Source organism: Lipotes vexillifer, unplaced genomic scaffold, assembly GCF_000442215.2.
Source record: "Lipotes vexillifer unplaced genomic scaffold, Lipotes_vexillifer_v1.1 scaffold61, whole genome shotgun sequence".
In the NCBI taxonomy this organism is placed as follows: Eukaryota; Metazoa; Chordata; class Mammalia; order Artiodactyla; family Lipotidae; genus Lipotes; species Lipotes vexillifer.
The window spans coordinates 46,890-66,483 of NW_006787051.1; the positions used below are offsets into that span (position 1 = coordinate 46,890).

The window sequence follows — 19,594 nt, forward strand, 5'->3', positions numbered from 1 at the left end:
GAAAGGGAAATGCGTGAAAGGATTATAGAAGACAGAGGAGAAAGGGCCAGAAAGTTGAAGCGAAGATCAGAAAACAGCCAAGGGAAGGTCTTTCTGTGGGTCGGATATTAAAAGAAGATGGGAAATCAGGGTGTTCCTCTGGGTCCCCCAAAAATTCAGGAAAATAATTCTTCGCCAATGACTAACCCCTATCCAGGCCCAAGCAGGAGTTCCTGTGCATGCAGGGTTGGGAGGGTTAAGGTGGGGCTGTTATCTGAGCCCAGAGACACAGGCCCAAACTTTTAGCCCCTTCTAGAACTTGGAGTCTTATCTCTTAGCCACAGACTTTATGGTCTCTAACCACTCCCCTCCCAAGCTTTGCAAATACAGCCCGCCCCCCTACAGTGAATGAACTAGAAGAAAGGCTCTAGGAAAGGGGCAGAAAACAGTCTCTAACGTCTCAATGTGGTTCAGATGGAAGAGAACTGAACACAGGCACGTGAACTTGCAAAGCCCTTTAACCACTGGGTTTTAGTCATTTCTTTGTTAACTGGAATAAAGTCATTTTTAACAGAGGTTTTTGAAGTTAAGAAGAAAAGTGATGTTTCTGATGTGCTGACTTGTCACAACAGAGACACTCGCACAATGTATGCATTCAAATGTATCTTCTTCCTTAAGCATTCCCCCTGTATCTATTCTCATTATCTCATGCCTCACAACCAAATCTTGACCAAGATGAAGCATTTCCCGGTCCTTGCTCAGCAGTTAGTAAGGACTCAGACATTCTTCAAAGTTTCACTTCTACCAAGGCAAAACTACCCCTCTTACAATTCCACCTCACAAGTAACCCCAGCTTCACTTGCCTCTTTGCTTCCATGGAGCCGCCAGCTCACTCAGATTTGCTGCACCTTCAACCACTTAATTATGGCTCAGCATGGGTAGTCCAGTTATGACCTCTCTGGATTTCTAAAAACTCACTGTTTCATGCTTCTCTATACATAAACTAGTACAGTACTTTTGGAATCAAACGGTCTGGTTTAGAATGTCAGTTTCCACTTACTGGCTGTGTACTCTGGCAAATCACTTCATCTTCCTGTGCTTTGGCCTGTTTGGTGTGTTGGATTGTTTTAATGATGAAATGCATTAATACATGTAATGCACCTAATCGTTCCTGGCCCATAGTAAATATTATAGATGTTTTAGTTATTATTATTATTTACTATTATTGTTATTATTAGACATTTTGTGAAAATGGGATTATTGGCGATTCAGGATGAGTAGAGACCTGGTCTGACCTGCCACAGAAAGCAAGGACTTTGCAAAACTTTGCTTACAAGCACAATGCTCGATAGTATGTAAGATATTCTAATGGAAAGACTTGTATTCTATTCTTACAAGGACCCTGTGAGAAAAACAGGACCTGGCGGAAGTTTTAGTCCTATTTATCGCAAGATTTTTGAGGTTCCCAGAGACTGAGTGACTTAAGGTGTTATGCTTAGAAACAGGAAGAACCAAACTTACAGAGTTAGTGGTGGCTTTCCTCTGTAGGCCAAAGTGCTCTTGGGAGTAGAATGTTGAATTTGCACATTCTCATGAGGATTCAGGGGAACTCTTCTTTGAGGATGTTAGAAGCATCTACTCAGAAACTTTTGCCTTCCTTGTGGCCCTCACAAATCTAGTATAGACCTGTAAGAAGCCTACATCATGAGTCAGTCATGTGAACCAGATTAGACAGATGTTCATTTACCAACATTTGTTAAGTGCCTTTGAAGTAGAATCCGTGATACAGTGCTGCTAGAGTGCTTGGGATATCAAAATATATATGGCTATATGACCAGGACCTAGGATTCGACATTTAGGGAGGATGAAGTTTTTAAAGGCAGGTATTCATTCATTCACAAATATAAGCTAAGCACGTGCTTATTATCTAGCACTGCATGAGGCCAACGTGATAGAAGATGATACGTACGTGCATGCATGTGGGGTGGTAGGCACAAAATGATAATTAATAGTTAGTAGAAATCCATTAGCAGTGGTATTTTAGCAGCCACTGTGAGCCACATGCAGCACTATTAGGAGATTTACATTCAATATTCCTCAATAAAACTCTATGAAACATATTTTTTACATCTTATTTTTACTAATAAAAAAATAAAATATAATTTGAGAAAATCTTTTAAGCTCATGTAACCAGTAAATAATTGAGTCTTTTAAAATTTCCATGAATACTTTAAATAGTTCCATGATATAAATATAACATAATAGATATACTTCATACATGTTAAATATAAAGCGAAAGACCCCTCACCATTACCTTCGTACCTTCCTTAGAGAGAATCCCTATTTATAATCCCTCTGCCCTTTTTTCAACACACGTACATACACATGTATGAAAATACTCTTGTTTTTGGAGGCAGGAGCTGTGTGGGGCTGTTTCCATCATCCTACACTAAGAGCATTGTTGGCTTGTGTGCATTCTTGGGTTAACGTGAATACAGACTAAGACTCCAAAGAAGCCAATGTTTTTTTTTAAGGGTAATGACCTTGTTGTCTTTGCTGTCAACAATGGAAAGAAAAGGGACTTACTTTTAGCATCTCCCCTTGGGAAAAAGAAGTGGGGAAAGAGACCTTGGTTTCCCACCTCCAACCCTCCTTGTATGGGGTCTACAAGTTCTTCCCTCAAAGCGCCCTCTGTATGGCCCCAGCTGAGTCAGCGGTTCCATAAACCACTCCTGCCATCTTGTGGCTTGTACGGCATCTACATGCGGCTCCTGGAGAAAATAAGAAGAAAATGCTACAGGCTACCAAACAGTGACTGAAAAGCAACCATGACAACAATAATCATGCAGGTAGTTATTATGAATTATTCCTATCATTGACAGTCTCAGTCTTTTATAGCGAACCCTAAATTTCAGAGTTTGGATTATTAATGCTATGAGACATCAAATAGGTGAAGAACATATCTACCTCTTATACTGACTGGCCAAGACTGGAACTGCTACAGAAAAGTTAGACAGAAATACATATATTACCTATGTAGACTAAACTAAAGTGGCCAGATCATCAGGTCAGAGTCATTTATAGAAAAAATTAAACTCAAATCCCTAGAGGAGCACTTTTCTTGATATGTTACTGTTCTATCACTGGGCATTGAGTTTTAATGATAGAAAACATCTATTCTGCTTTATTTAGTTAGTTAATGAAAATTATTTATTTATTCATTCATTCTTTTATTTAATGGAAAGCCCCTATGTTTTAGTGAGTACTAGTTACCAAGGATCTACCACTGCATATACTCTTTGCCTCTGTGATGTTTCTATTTTAAGAGGGAAGGCAAATAAAGAAATTTTAAATGCAACAATAAATAATTACAACTTTATGTAACTGCTATGAAAGAAATGAAAGGTCGATGCAATAGAGAATAACAAAGAAAGAAGTACATAGCTGGTGCAACAACTGAGGGCTCTCAGAGGAGACACTAGAATGTGATGGGAGAGACGTCGGGGTGGAGAAATCTTTGCCTTACCACCATTGGTCCTGGAGCTCCAGCCAGTGAACACGAAACAGGAAAAGAGCCAAATAACCATATTTCAGAAAAGTGGCTACCCAGGGGGCTGCCTTTTTCAGAGGCACTTAGTGATCAGAATAGTGATTGAACCCTTCTTTTTGTTGGCCCTAGCTATAGACCACCATGGATATTGAAGTAAGAACCTTGTTCTGGATTTATTTCCCCACGTTTCTAGTATATACAGGGCACTAGCACATGACTGTGACGTGCACACCACATTCTGATGTTCCGACGTTTATTCTTCAGTTCTCATAGACTTTTCCCAGGAACCAGGGTCTTTTATATTCGTGTTGTATTTTTTAATAAAATACAAACATTCAAAAGAAAATGTGAATATAGGATTTTAATATTTTAGTAGGGAAACTGACCAAACTGTAAAAACCTGAGTTATAGCCTAGAGGTATAAAATTCCATCGTAAAGAGTTAACAGAGTGACCAGAGGCAGAGGTACCTCAGTAGGTAGTACTAAAAGTACCTAAAAATGCTGACGTTATAAATTGAGGGAAAAAATAATAACTCACTATTTCCAACGTGTGACTTTAGTGTTAATAATGGAAATACCACAGCAGATCATCAACAATTAGAAAATCCAAATTTAATTTGTTTTAGATAAAAGCCTTAAAGTTCATGAATCAGTCAACTTGTTCAGAAGATAATGTGTTCGGGAATCTATTAAAAGTTTTTATTTTCATATTTCTTTATAATTCATGCAGGATTGAAGCCACATTGGCTATACCCTTTAGGTCACTGTGATATTGTGATTTATAATCAGAAATATAGGTTTGGTCTTTATTTCCAATTCTGGCACAGAACTAAAACCCTGGGAATTTGCTAAGTGATGAGAGCATATGGTGTCTTTTGTTGATAATGAGATCACTTTTGGACCCCATCTAAGGATGGAGGCCAAAGTTCATTATGTAACTGTTCTTCTTTCCCGATACAATAGTCCATTGTATGTATATACCTTATTTTGTATGTTTATTAACCAGTTGATGGCTATTTGTACTGTTCTCATTTTTTGACTATTAGAAATAATGCTTCTTTAAATATTTTTATACAAGCTTTTGTGTGAAAATTGGTTTTTAGTTCTTACAGTATATACCTAGTAGTAAAATTTCTGAGTCGCTGGTAACTCTATGTATAACTGTTTGAAGAAAAGCCAAACTGTTGTCCAAAGTGGTTTTACCAGTTTACATTTCCACCAGCAATGTATGAAGAATCCAATTTCTCCACTTCTTTGTTAACACTTGTTATTTTCTGTTTTTTTGTGTTTTTTTTTTTTCCGTGGTACGCGGGCCTCTCACTGTTGTGGCCTCTCCCGTTGCGGAGCACAGGCTCCGGACACGCAGGCTCAGCGGCCACGGCTCACGGGCCCAGCCGCTCCGCGGCATGTGGGATCTTCCCGGACCGGGGCACGAACCCGTGTCCGCTGCATCGGCAGGCGGACTCTCAACCACTGCGCCACCAGGGAAGCCCCCAAGCAATCTTTTTTAATGTAGAACAGGTTTGGGCAGTGAGGGGAGGCTCTACAAGTGTGCACGTGATCTGAGCCGGAGGAATTCCCCAAATAAGCTCCTCCTCTCCCTCCCCTTCTCTTTCCTTTGCCCCCCTCCTCTCCATGGGGAGGTGCATTTTGGGCATCTGCTGGAGGGACCTGGGGCTCCGGTATTCCCAGCAGCCTCTCAATGGCAGCATGGATGTCTCCACCCGGGGCCACGAGGACCTGAAGATTGGCATCCCATGGCCTTCAGATGCTCCAGTTCTTGCTGGTAGCGGCCTTCAGTGAGGGGGGGATGAGGACATTGAGGACTCTGGGTAGACTGGGAGCAGGCACTGGCCAGAGCGTGGAGGAGCTGAAGAACGGCCAAGGTGGGTTGCACAGGGTCTGCTCCGTGACCCTGTCCTCCAGCCCTAGTTCCAGAAGCTCCTTTAGTCTCATGTGGTCTGCCTGGATCCCATAAACAAGGTCCCAACCCAGGCACCTTCCTGGACAATATCTGCAGGCCCTTTTCTATCTGTATTAATGCCTGCAGTGCCCGTGGGTTGGTGAGTATGGGAAGCAGGGGTGTATGACGTCGCAGGGGGCTGCCTGTTGCCAGCTGGCGGAGCAGAGTTGGATTCTGCTGCAGGACGTGTGAGGCTTTATGCAAGGCAGAGGATGACGGTCTCAGCCGACCGGCTGGAGCAGCTTTCCCTATGGGCTGCTGGCTCTCCTGGGAGGAAAGACCCTGGCCTGAGTGTAAGTCTGACAATCCAGTCCTGCACCCTGAATTAGCCTGGTTTGAAACCACGCACCAGGACTGGACAACTACTGCTGGACTGACTTCCTGTGCCAACGGCCTGGCAGGTGCAAAGGCTGCGGGGACTGTGGTGGTGGTGTTAGTACTGCAGTGGGGATTGGCCCCCCCCCTCTGCAAGGCTCTGAACCTGGGCTGTGGCCTTTGGAGGCAACCCAAGGGGCCAGAATGGAGAGCCTCAGGTGCTGGATATCAGAGCAGACCGGACGCATAGCATCGTCACCACCTGGCACTGCCTTCAAGGCTTCCAGCTCCCGCTTGTCTGCGTGCAGTGGCTCCTGTTACTGGGCCGGGTCCTGCAAGTTTTCGAGCCTTAAGAGCTGGCTCGGGTTTCTGTACTGGTTCTTGAGGATTCAGGAATATGGCTGGCATTGGCTGATTTCTCACTTGCCTTGAACCACAGGGTCTTCCAAGAACTGGCCCCCTCCCCCCACCCCCCATGGACTCGGGGGCAGCCAACAGGAGTTGAGTCAGCTGGCCAAGGAAGTCAGCTAGTTCAGGAGAGCTCTGGGCCAGCCGGCCCAGCCTGGCTAGCATCCTAGCACTCTCCGAGGTGGATGGTTCAGAACGATGGGTGCAGTGGCCGGCAGGGCCTGGCAGAGTGCTGGGACTGGGCAGAGTTCCTTTCACACGGGTCCTCACCACCAGGTGGACCGTCGTGCCATCAAGGATGCCTCGCCGGCTCACTATGTCTTGATCCCGAAGGATCTTTCCGGAGAAGTCTGTCAGTGTCACAGTGAAGGCGGTTGGAGATCTGTTTCTTAAAGTGGCGGGTGCTGCTATTTTCTGCCAGCATAAATTCCTGGCAGTCTTGTGGTGTCTTGACAGACACTCTGATGATGCATGATGGTGGCTCCCGACCAGACACCAGCCAGTTGTCCTCTGCGTCTTCCCTAGCCCGTGCCATATTTCCTCAAGAGCAGAATTCAGGGCCTCCTGAGGATCTGAAGAAGCCTAAATGTAGCACTGAGCACACCTGAGTGCAGGGACCAGTAGATGACCCGTGATGTCCTCTCACCCAAGTCCTGTGGACCCCACCTCCCAGTGTAGCCCTGAAGCCACCTGTCTTCCATTGGGTGGCAGCTGCCTTTCTCCAGAGCCAGCCTTAGGGGCATGTCAGTGATGAGGTCACAGCTGAGAGGTAGACATTAATGGGGGAAGGGCAGTGGTCTCTACCACCTGCCTGAAGTTGGCTTTCTTTACCATTTGATTTAAGTAACAGTAGAAAAAAATTTAAATGTTCCTGTCTAAAAACACATTTTGCACCAACCTATTTCACTGTTGAAAATCATACCACTTGAGTTTGATAGGTGAATATAGCTCAGCAGAAAACGTACTAGTCTAAGAACTAGCTTGGGAAGTGCTAATTCCAGTCACCTATCTTCTACTAAATTACTGTATACCATCCATGGCCCAGTCAGGCCTCAAGTTGCTATTTCTATAAGAATGGAATCAAGATATGTATAATTAGTCCACCAGCCTCACTGGGGTCTTGAGGCAGCTTGCATCTCTGAGGCTTACCAGGCTGGGTAACCCATCTACATGGTTCTAAGAAAGACAGCATCATGGTCTCTGAGAATTTGGAAACAAAGTTGCTCCTAGAGAGATAAACTATGATCTCAAGTCCCAGAGGGTCAGACCTAAGACAAGAGAAATTAATGAGAAAGTAAGGTTTGACTTTAGGTCTTTTTGACTTAACAATTATTTGATTTGAAGTATATTTGAGGAGAATTGCCACTTGGGAGGGGATATATTTCAGCTGTAAAAGCAGATAACAGTGACTTTCTAAGGCACTGTTTTGACTCCTCCAAGCAAGTGAGCCCCAAGACTAATGTCTGATCCCTGAAACAATTAGATTTTTTACTGTGACGATGGATACATCAGGCTGTCTTTGGCTTTTTCCATTATATACTTGACCATTTTTTCTGATTCTAGAATTTCAAAGGATGACAAAGGTAGGATTTGGTCGCTTAGAATGCCAGGAGATTCTGTTAGATGTGGGCAACGTGAACACCTAGATCTTTCTACGACTACATTGTTTATGATATATTAATATGTATTCTTAAACTTCAGTTAGTTTGAATGAGTGTTCTCCATGTCCAACCCATATCAAGACCCTGATAAGTTGTCATTTCTGAGTTCAAAAGACTTTTTCAGTCCCAGTAAATTTCACAGAGTGATCCTCATGGCTGGCTGGCAGCCAGCAGCCTAGTGAGCCTCTCCTGGTAATGTCCAGGCCTCAGGACAACTTCTGTTATACAAATATCAGTACCAAACCCAATTCCCATTGGGGATTCCATTTGGATTGCCCTCTGCAGAATCAGATATTCAAATTAATGTCTCTGGCTTTTCCTTAGCTAGTATAACTATTACATTAACATGTAGCAGAGGTTGAAGAACATTCCAGGTAACAATTGTCTGGAATCACCTTTGCATATCTCATAGTTCCAGGAAGTTTTTTTCCCTCACAGTCTTTGAGGTGAACCATCCTTCATCTTCTCTGCTACAGGCTCTATTGTCAGTGTCTAAATGTCTCCTGCCCAAGTTGATGACCTTTCCCAGTCCATTTACAGACTTGTGTCTCAAGTAGGGGTCCTGGCCACACAGCCCATTGAGTTCTTCATCATAAGGACCACACATTATTCTTCCTGAGGAGCTGGCATCATTTGACTATTTTTATATTGCACATACATTTCTTTTTTTTTCACATTTTGTACTTTATTTTTTTAATTGGAGTATAGTTGATTTACAATGTTGTGTTAGTTTCTGCTGTACAGCAAAGTGAATCAGATATACGTATACATATATCCCCTCTTTTTTGGATTTCCTTTGCATTTAGGTCACCAGAGATCATTGAGTAGAGTTCCCTGTGCTATACAGCAGGCTCTCATTAGTTATCTATTTTATACATAGTACTGTATATATGTCAATCCCAATCTCCCAATTTGTCCCACCCCCTCCTTCCCCCCTTGGTAACCATAAGTTTGTTCTCTACATCTGTGACTCTATTTCTGCTTTGCAAATAAGTTCATCTGTACCATTTTTCTAGATTCCATATATAAGTGATATTATACGATATTTGTTTTTCTCTTTCTGACTTACTTCACCCTGTATGACAGTCTCTAGGCCCATCCACATCTCTGCAAATGGCACTATTTCGTTCCTTTTATGGCTGAGTAATATTCCATCGTATATATGTAGCACAGCTTCTTTATCCATTCCTCTGTTGATGGTGTACATATATTTCTTTTAAATTTATAAAATAAAATAAAACACTCAATTTACTATTTATTTAATCAATTTAAAATTTACTATTAAGGAAAAAAGGGAGCTTGGAGTCTCTAGGGCCAAATAGCCCTGGTTTATATCCCACAGTCACAATTTCATGACCTTTGACAAGTCTTTTACCCTTTTTAAGCCTACTTTTTATCATGTATAATATGGTAGTTTTCCACAGACTTGTTTTCAAGATTCAAGGAGATAATGTTTATAAAGTGCAACCCAAAGTACCTGGGACAGAGCAGATACTTGTTAAATACTGAGTATTATGTCTTTTGGTTTGGGATTTCAAAGGGGAGGAAGGCAATTCACATGGAGATGGAAAGGCCAATGTTTGGTAAGTAAATGTTTTCTTGGCAGTGCTGAGACAATGGGACACAGGGTTTTGATCAAATAGGACTCGCTAAGCTGCCCCCAGTTTACCACACCTGGTTCATATTATAATTTAGTTATTTATACTGATAGTTCTTCTTCCTGGAACAGGCCCTTTATCTAAATTATTTTGGGCAATTGAGGAGGAGATAACAAGAAAAACTTCCTGAGTCTTATATCTCTTGAAAATAATCAGCCTAGGGCTTCCCTGGTGGCGCACTGGTTGAGAGTCTGCCTGCCGATGCAGGGGACACGGGTTCGTGCCCCGGTCCGGGAAGATCCCACATGCTGCGGAGCGGGTGGGCCCGTGAGCCATGGCCGCTGAGCCTGCGCGTCTGGAGCCTGTGCTCCGCAACGGGAGAGGCCACAGCAGTGAGAGGCCCGCGTACCGCAAAAAAAAAAAAAAAAAAAAATCAGCCTAAATTAATCCTCATGTTAAAGAGACGCATTTTGGGGTGGCAAATTTTGTTCTCTTATAGGACGAACCTGGAGCTGGCATATATTAGAGCCCTTTGCTGCCATGATAAGGGGAATAATACATAGCAATGAATGGGCTCTTGACTTTCTCTCCACAAACCTGATTCCCTCAGTCTCCCCGACATCAACTAACTTTACACCCGAGACAGTTAATGTCAGAACAGAATCTCAGACTTGCCATTTCCTCGAGTTCTCTGCTCTTCTAATAAAATTATCATTCATCCAAACATAGGAATCACCCTCAATTCCTCTCTTTTCACATCTAAGTTATCAGCAAGTACTATGGGCTTTCTCTTCAAGGTATATCCTGAATTTGATCACCTCCATACTTTCAATACTGCAATAGCGTCCTCGCTGGTTTCCCTACTTCCTTTCTTGGTCCATTTTTGACTAGTTTCCACAGTAGTGTTTTGTGCTGGTCTCAGTCAGTCCATCACCAACGTTGTGGCTGGACCTGACCTTGTGGTTCTTATTATGATTGCAAGACGCCCTCAGTGATAAGCATCAGGGAACTTTGAAAGAGACAAGGTTTCTTACAGGTCCTGGAAGTTACATAGCACATCTGGGGCCCCATGGCAATGTGGTGGGTAGAGGGAGAACAAAAGGGTCTGGGGTTCTTTTAGGGTCAAGGGTGGGCACCTAGGATTTTACGGGTTCACTCTTTATTGGTGGATTTAAAACTTAAGAACAAAAATTTAAATTGTGGGAAGAGAAAAAAATAAGTGGCTCAAATAGTTATAGAAATCAACCAAGAGCTTCCCTGGTGACACAGTGGTTGAGAGTCCGCCTGCCGATGCAGGGGACACGGGTTTGTGCCACTCCATGGTGTGTTTACCTGTGTGAGCCCACTGGCACATTTATTTGCTTGAAGGCATGGTTCACTCACTTGATTCATGAATTGTAGCACTTTTGCCCCAGAAGCACATGGGTATTGAGAAGCATCCCTGAGTGCAAATGAGAATTTAGTCTGAGATGCTGAGAGCACCTCCTGTGTGCTATGCACACCCTGCCTCAGCACCTTTGTACATAATGGTTCTTCTGCTGAAATACTTTTCCCTCCCCTCTCGAATCTTTACCTACTTCATTCTTACCACTTTTGAGATTTTAGATTGGAGTACCTGCTCACAGAACTCTTCCCTCTCTCCCCAGACTAGACCAAGCCTCTGTTACACTATTTCACAGTTCCCCATCTTTTATAGCACTTATCATAGTTTGTGATTATATATAATTAGTACTGTTTGAACAGTTCCAGCTACCATCATACATTCATGAGGGCAGGACCATGCCTCTTTTACTCACACTGAATTCCTAATCCTTAGCAGAATGCTGAGCACAGGGCAGGTCCTCAATTTCTGAGCTAGATATTGCAAGAAAGACAAAATCCAGAACAAGCTAGGTCCATGGCGGTGGAATCAACTATAAATCTGACTACCAGAGACAGTAACTGTAAACTTGGTGAGATCAGGGAATCTTAGAACTCAGCCTGATTCTTGCTCTGTTGCTATCCACTCAGAGATCAGAATCAAATCCCAAAAGTGAGAGCCACCTGTAGGATAATGTTCAGAGGCAGTAGAACTAAGAAGCTGTGCCCACTTTTCAGTCTGGCTGATGGTAGAGAGCCCCAAAGAACACAGAGTGCATGGTGGCAGCTCCTCCTACAGGACACCAAATCTTGGGGGACCTTTGGAAGGACACCAGGAAAGCTGCAATCTTCATCTCACCCTCCTCTGTTCCCCGTGCCTCTGAATCTTCTAACTTGAAACCTTTTGGTTTCCCATCCAAGCCCTCCCTTCCATGCAGAGACAGCTCTTACCACCACCTCTTCTCCTATACACCGCCCCCCTTTCTCATAGCCCACAAAAAAATCAGTCTCAGGTAACAGATGACATGGGAGATTGGATGTAATTGCATCTCAAGATAGGCATTAGCAGAGCTCAGACTGGGGTCTCACGATGGTACAGTGGCAGGGATGGCTGGGTCACTCACAGCACCTCTACCCTGTTCTGGCTCTCATTCTTCCCAATGACTCTGGAACAACATTGTCTCCACAGTAAAGAGCATCATAGTAAATTTGGTTCATAGTGCAGCTGCATTCAAGAATGGGGGAGTTAGGGTAGGGGATGTGGGGGAAAAAGCACAGAGGAAAAGATACGGTCTGAACAGCTATTAGGGCTCCTGCAACTGCCTCAGCTTCTTCACAGCAGCATCTACGTCACCTCCGGTGGCAATGAGGGCCTGCAGATTGGCTTCAGGATTCAGAAAGCCCATGGCCCGCAATTGCTCTAGCTGCACCCGGAAGTGAGTCTCGGGCTGCAGCTGCTGGGGATTGGCGCCAGCTAGGGCTTGCAACATCTGGAGGAAGGGCATGGAATGGAGGCCCAGCTCCACAGAGCCTTGTGCTGAGGGAACTTCAGGACCTGGGGCTAGGGGAGGATCCGCAGGCATAAGGGCACCCTCTCGGGGCTCTGTACTTCCTGCCATACTTCCCAGCCCTGCTAGGCAAGGCATGAACAAAAGGAGGAGGCGAGGGGCTTCAGTAGCCAGGATCTGCAGACCCTGCTCAATCTGCAGCAAGGCATGCATGGCACGAGGGTTTGCCATGGCTGCCTGAAGCTGCAGCAGCAGTGGCAGCTGCCAGCGCATCTCGTCCTGCAACTGTGGGGCCTGATTCATTCCAGCTGGCCTCAGAGACCTTGGATAAGCTGGTGGCGGCAGCCAGACATGCTCGTGGGTTCCAGCAGTAACTGCCGTGGGTGAAGGTGGGGAAGGAACAAATGGGGACTTGTTGGCAGCACACTCCAGCCTGCAGACAAGATCAGGCATGTTGGTGCTGTGGGCAGTGGAGCCATTCCCTGCCCCATCTTGGCTTCCAGCTTTTCTAGCACTGCTCTCTGTGGGATATCTCAGGAATGCGGGGCAGGAGGGCTTCCCCTTGATTGCAACTGACTCCCTGGGGAGAGGCTGGCCTGACTCAAGTTCCTGGGATGAGGGTGAAGCTGGGGGAACTTGGCTTCCTGGTGGTGGTGGTGGTTCTTGGCTTGGGCTGAGGGTAGATGCAATCCCCTGCAGATAGGTTCTCAGGGACAGGAGGCTGTCATGTAATTGCTGGAGATAGTCATGGAGCCTTATATTACCTAGAATATTGCAAACCCTATTTCTAAGTTCGGATACATCCTGGTCCCCAGGCCTCCTGCCTCTCCTACCAGCTGAGCCTGCAAATGTGGAAGCCCAGGGGTTGGGGAGAGGGTCACAATTCTCCATCCTTGAAGGTTGGCTGCTACTGGTGGTAGCATTAGCAGTAGTGGTGGTAGCAAAGGGATTGCCACCAAACTGCTCCTGCACTGCATTAAGCATTGGGTGCATGATATCTGTATACATGGTACAGAGCACATTGTATCCACCAGGGATGCTCTCCAGGTTTCTGAGTGCCCGGTCCTGGTTACGCATCATCTCTTGCATCATGGCAGGGTTGCATAGAAACTCCATTGTCTGCCGCATGATTTCAGGGTTGTTGAGAATGTGCCCAATCTCAGGGTTGTGCTGGATCAGCTGCTGCATATGGGGGTTGTCAAGAACCAGCTGGCGCACCAGGCCTGTGTTGGACAGCAGACCCTGGATGAAGGAGTCATCAATGATCTGAGCCACAAACTCAGGCACAGACACATGCTGCCACATCAGTGAGCTTGGCTGGTCGGGGAAACTACCAGAGGTCAGGCCTAGCCCACTGAGGCCTGTGAGGACACCTAAGCTAAAGGTGGGTAGCCTGTCTGCTGGGTAAATGGAGCTTGGCTGAGGGAGTGATCCGAGGCTTGGGGCTGGGATAGGGACCAAAGCAGCTGGGCTCTCAGTGCCCACAGTACGGCGCTGCATCTTGATGACCAGGTGGACAGTGAGGCCATCTCGGACCCCACACTGTGCCAGTGAGTCAGGGTCCTTGAGGATTTTGCCAGCAAATATTAGGATCAGCTGATCAGGGTGGGCCTTAAAGCGCTGGGATATCTCTTCCTTCAGCTGCTGGATGGTGCAAGTGTCTGTAACTGAGAAATCCTCCTTGTCCTTGGGCGTCTTCACTGTCACCTTGATGAGGTGAGGATCCTGGACCAGCACTGGGCTGCCCTGCGGCAGGGCCTCTCCACTTTTGGCCATGGTGGGCAGCAGGAGGCCCAGGTCTGTGGGAACACAGCTGGGGGAGGGGGATGGGACACCGAGATCAGCCTTTTGGGCAGTGGTGAAAGTAGGAAAAGTGAGCAGGAAGAGGATCTGGGATCTCAGGGTGGGGGGACTTCAGGGTCCACATGGTAGGGGTTATGAGGTCCCTGGGATAGGATGCTTTGGGAAGATTTTGGGTTTGAGAGATGTCGGGGGTCATGGGAGGGAATCCTGAGGCCCTGGGAAAGAGGTCTACAGTTGATGAGTGAAGGGGCAAGGGCAGCATGAAGGGCCCAGTTTGGGGAAACATACCAATCAGCTGTGGCCCCGTCCTTCCTCTTATACAAGACTCGAAACTGCCCTCATCTTGCTGAACAGCCACCACTGAAGCCTTCTAAGCCAGAACTCACTCCATCAGGTCTCCTCTGTGACCTCAGCACCGACATCACAGCCTCATACAATGGATTTTTGAGACTTCTCCAAGGTGCTCTGAATCCCTGGGGGCTTCATCTCCCCCCACCCTTCAACTCTTCTATTTCCTTTGTCTCAATTGTCTTCTTCATAGTGAGGGGCCTGGGCTGACACTTCCTTCTCAAGCCAAGAGTTTTGCTTTCACACAGCTGTTAGGTGGTATGTGGAGACTCAGACTGGGATTGGACAATTAAGAAAAGCTCCTTAATCCCTTGTGTGCCCATGAAAACCCAAATTCAGCTACTTGCCAGGTGAGCCTCTTCCTGGCATCATATGTTCCTGTTTCCTCTCTGATTCAACATCAGCCATGAATTCTTTATTTATATTTCAACACATTGACTTTCTAATGGGTAGGATCTAGAGCATGAAAGAGAGGTTCAGGATGAAATATACTTTTTATTTTTTTTCCCCATTATTATTATCCCCCAGAAAAATTCAAAGAATGGATTGGCTATTTGTTTCTACTTAAAGATGTATTTTTGTTTTTGTTTTTGTTTTTTGCGGTACGCGGGCCTCTCACTGTTGTGGCCTCTCCCGTTGCGGAGCACAGGCTCCGGACACGCAGGCTCAGCGGCCATGGCTCACGGGCCCAGCCGCTCCGCGGCATGTGGGATCTTCCCAGACCGGGGCACGAACCCGTGTTCCCTGCATCGGCAGGCGGACTCTCAACCACTGCGCCACCAGGGAAGCCTGGACTGGCTATTTGTTGAGGTAAAAAAGACCAGGAGATAAGGTTGTTAAATGGAAAATTGAGTTCAGTTTTACATATATTTAAGATGTCTATTTCACATTCAAATGAAAGTGTAGGTAGGTAGTTCAACATTGTGAATCTAGAGTTCATCAGCATCAACAGAGTATTTAGAATTGTGCAATCAGTGAGCATAGTAAAAGGATAGAGGTAAGAAAAAACTGAGTCATGGATAGTACAATATTTAGAAGTCTGGAAGATTAGATGAATTCAGCAAAGGAAATTGAGAAGAAATAAAACATTAAGTCAGAAAAAGAAGTTAGAGAGAGAAAGAAGCCAAATGAAGAAGAGTTTCAAAAAAAGGAGAAAGTAACCAACTGTGCCACGTGATCCTGGTAGGTCAATAAGATGAGGACGGAGGATTGATCACTGGATTTGAGCAAGAGAGACAGGTTAGACTGGGGGCCATGATGAGGCCAATTTGGAAGAGTGGTGAGGACAGAAAACCTGATTGGTGTGGGTTTAAAAGTAAATGCATAGGAAAGAAAGTGAATCCAATAAGAGTACTGTAAATGAGAAAAGACAGATGGCTGCATGGAAATGGGGAAATAAAGGCTTTGTTGTTGTTGTTGTTGTTGTTTCTTAAGATGAGATGATTACAACATGCTTTTTTAAAAACTTAATTAATTAATTAATTTTGGGCTGCATTGGGTCTTCGTTACTGCACGCGGGCTTTCTTCAGTTGCGGCGAGCGGGGGCTGCTCTTCATTGTGGTGTGCAGGCTTCCCATTGTGGTGGATTCTTTTGTTGTGGAGCACGGGCTCTAGGAGAGTGGGCTTCAGTAGTTGTGGCTCCCAAGCTCTAGAGCGCAGGCTCAGTAGTTGTGGTGCACAGGTTTATTTGCTCCGCGACATGTGGGATCTTCCCGGACCAGGGCTCGAACCCGTGTCTCCTGCATTGGCAGGAGGATTCTCAATCACTTCACCACCAGGGAAGCCTCACAACATGCTTTTATTCTGATGGGAATGAGGAAGAACACAGTGATGTAGGAGAAAGAGAAAACAATTGCAAGAGTAAATTGTTGAGAAGACAGAGGGATTGGAATCAAGTGCCCAAGTGAAGATCTTGATTCAGGAGCATATGGACCATTTATTCATTATAACAAGATGCGGGGCTGAGTATATGGGTACAGATGCAAGTTACTTGGTTGATTTAGTGGCGGACATAGGTGAAAGTCACTTCTGATCACTTTTATCTTCTTGTTGGAATAAGCAAAATATCATCTGAGACTGAGAATAGATAAAAGGGGTGTTGAAGGCTTGAGAAGAGGATCAAAGGTATGAAATGATCATCTCAAAAATATAAGATAGTGAATTGGTTAGGTCACTGGATCTCCAAGTGTGGTCCCTAAATTGATATCATCAGCATCATCTGGAAATTGTTAGATATGCAGAATTTGGGGCCTTACTCTGGACCTACAGAATCAGAAAGCCTTGGAATGAAGCTCAGAAATCTGTGTTTTAACACACTCTCCAGGTGATTCTGATGCAGATTCTGTCAAAAAAAAACACACCAAAACATTAGAATAAGAAAATGCAGTAGGAATACAAACAGACCAATTAAGGCTTTGGTAATAAATTTAAATAAGACTAGTCGGCATAGTTGTATATCTGTGCCTACACAGAGATTAGGCAGAGTCGGATATAACCGATATTACCATGGTGAATTTGCTAAGTGGATATTATATCAGAATTATTATGATGGATTGAGTAGTGTTGAAGCTAGAAAACTATGGTTAGGAAGCAAAAGAAGGTTCAAGAAGGACACCTACCCCACTTCTAAGTTCACAGGGAATGAAAGAAACAGCCATCACTGCTGGAGAAGCAGTATCCTCAGTGGACAGCCAGATTTCAACCACAGCAAAAAGGTGAGGGAACATTTAGAGGGAAGGTTGTAGATATAAGAGTTTCACTGTCACCAAATTGAGTTCTAAATGGTAGCGTGGAAAGGTTTGGAGAACTGACGAGTGGAAATTGAGTCAGATGAGGGATTTTCCGAGCATATTGGGAGAATCAGGAAGGTGATCTGGAGAACTTTGGCTTTTTATGTAAACTGAGGGTATAAGGCTTAATTGGATTAATAGAGACATCTTAATGGGGAGGTGAAAAATCTGTTTTTAGCTATAGTTTTCTTTCTTGAGCTGTATCTTTTTGGTAGGTTGTGATGATGGAATGAGGGTCTTTGGCAGTAGATTTACTAGAAGCACTGGGAGCTTAGTGGGGCCTCCTTTACTCTTGCTGATGGTCATGTCAGGGCTGGAGGATGGGTGACCTGTGAGGACCACACAAATCTGTGAGCTCCCTTTGCAGTCCAGAATCTGAATATTTCTCACTTCCTCCACTGCTCCCGCCCTAGTCCTGCAGGTTCGTGCCCCGGTCCGGGAAGATCCCACATGTCACAGAGCGGCTGGGCCAGTGAGCTATGGCCACTGAGCCTGCGCGTCTGGAGCCTGTGCTCCAAAACGGGAGAGGCCACAACAGTGAGAGGCCCGCGTACCGCAAAAATAAATAAATAAGAAGTAGATTCACAGATATAGAGAACAAACTAGTGGTTAGCAGTGAGGAGAGGAGGGAAGAGGCAATATGGTGGTGAGGGAGTGGGAGGTACAAGCTATTGGGTGTAAGAGGCTGCAAAGGTATATCATACAGCACGGTGAATACAGCCGATATTTTGTAATAACTGTAAATGGAGTGTAACCTTTAAAAATTGTATAAAAAATGATTCGCTTCCCAGGTGGGAACAAAGGTGAGCTGTTCCCTTAAGGCCAGGAGAGGAGGGCAGTAGCAGTGCGGGCAGCTGTAGACTCCCATTGTTTGCTGGATAAGGATATTTGTGACTCAGCTGTTCAAGTTATGGTTAAAGAACTTTATGCACAAAAAAAAAGAGACTAAGTTCTTAAAGCTTCTTCCTTCTCCAGTAATGAATCTATGTAGAAAGTGATTTCTAATCTAGAGATAACCAACCATACAGCAAGGCCAGGGACCCCCAGGATTAGCACTAAGAGGAAGCCTGTGATGGCCACGTGCCTCAGATTCTTAATGTGACAAGGCCAAAACTCATGTTCCACTTTATCCCTAGACTCAATTTTACCACATTCTTAGGCCCAGCTCACCATACCTTCCATCTCCCAGGCCAACACTTAGTGTCTCCTCTTAATGCTTTTTCCAAAGAGAAACCAGGTCCTCTGTTCTTTCTGACCTTCCCTTATCTAAAAGTAAAATCAGTTTTTTATAGCAACTCAAACCCTCCCCTACAGTGTCTCCATAATTCATATGGTCTGGGTTCTGGGAACACAGTGAAGAGTTCAGACGGTGGCCCACAGACCAGCCCCTTATATGCTGAGTATCTGTGTTCTCTGTCATCACTTTCACTCGATTCTTTTATCCACTGGGGACATGGAACTCACCTATCGCCAACAGTAGAGATCTGATTAGGTTGTGCAGCCTCGGTGTCAAAAACCCCTCTTCTGTGCTGCTCACGTACTCAAACAATACGTGGCGTCAGCACCCTGAAATCATATACTTTGAATCACAGCTCTTCCAGCTTGTGTGAAGTCATCTTTTCTTCATACATATGTGAGGAAAGGTCTCCTCTATTTTTTTATATCTTCATGCACTCAAACACAACAGATGTTTCTACAGTCATCCAAAAGCATTTACAAACACACACATGGGCACACATAGTTAATTCTGAGGCTTGTCATTTTACAGTCAGACAAATGTACAATGTGGGATAATCTACAAAACAGTCTGGTCTTTTCAACAGGTCATTGCTATTAAAAAAGGACAGGGTACTTGAAGGAGGAAAATACTTTTCTAAAGTAAAATACATTTAGATACACCAAGGGAGGATAGCTGCGGGGGGGTGGGGCTGGTGGTGTGATGAATTGGGCGATTGGGATTGACATGTCTACACTGATGTGTATAAAATTTATGACTAATAAGAACCTGCTGTATAGAAAATAAATTAAATAAAATCCCCCCCGGGTTGGGACACATAGTTTTTCGAGGCAGGAGCCCTCTGTGGCCCCCTTTGCCTGGCAAAGCAATAAAAAAAAAAAAAAGAGAGAATGAACAACCAAATGCAATTCTTGATTGGATTCTTTTTAAATAAACCAGGAATAGAAGATAACGTATAATTGGGAAAACTTAAACATGAACTAGGTATTATATGATATAAAGTAATTAGTGTTGATTTTATTAAATGTGATTATGATACACACACACACACACACACACACACACACACACACAC

The 19,594-nt window shown here is 44.7% G+C and overlaps 2 protein-coding genes across 2 annotated transcripts; both read right to left on the reverse strand.

Moving 5' to 3' along the window:
• Positions 1-1,370: 1,370 nt before the first annotated feature.
• On the reverse strand, positions 1,371-6,751 carry LOC103070381 (ubiquilin-1-like). Its single transcript, XM_082931156.1, is given in 9 exon segments — positions 1,371-1,381; positions 5,078-5,286; positions 5,288-5,954; positions 5,957-6,153; positions 6,155-6,183; positions 6,185-6,233; positions 6,235-6,266; positions 6,268-6,565; positions 6,567-6,751. Coding segments are annotated over 9 exon segments (1,677 nt in total).
• Positions 6,752-11,855: 5,104 nt separating this feature from the next.
• Positions 11,856-14,493, reverse strand: UBQLN3 (ubiquilin 3). The gene is given in 3 exon segments (XM_007459797.1): positions 11,856-12,338; positions 12,340-14,155; positions 14,434-14,493. Coding segments are annotated over 2 exon segments (1,809 nt in total). The 5' UTR covers positions 14,119-14,155; positions 14,434-14,493; the 3' UTR covers positions 11,856-12,308.
• Positions 14,494-19,594: the final 5,101 nt, after the last annotated feature.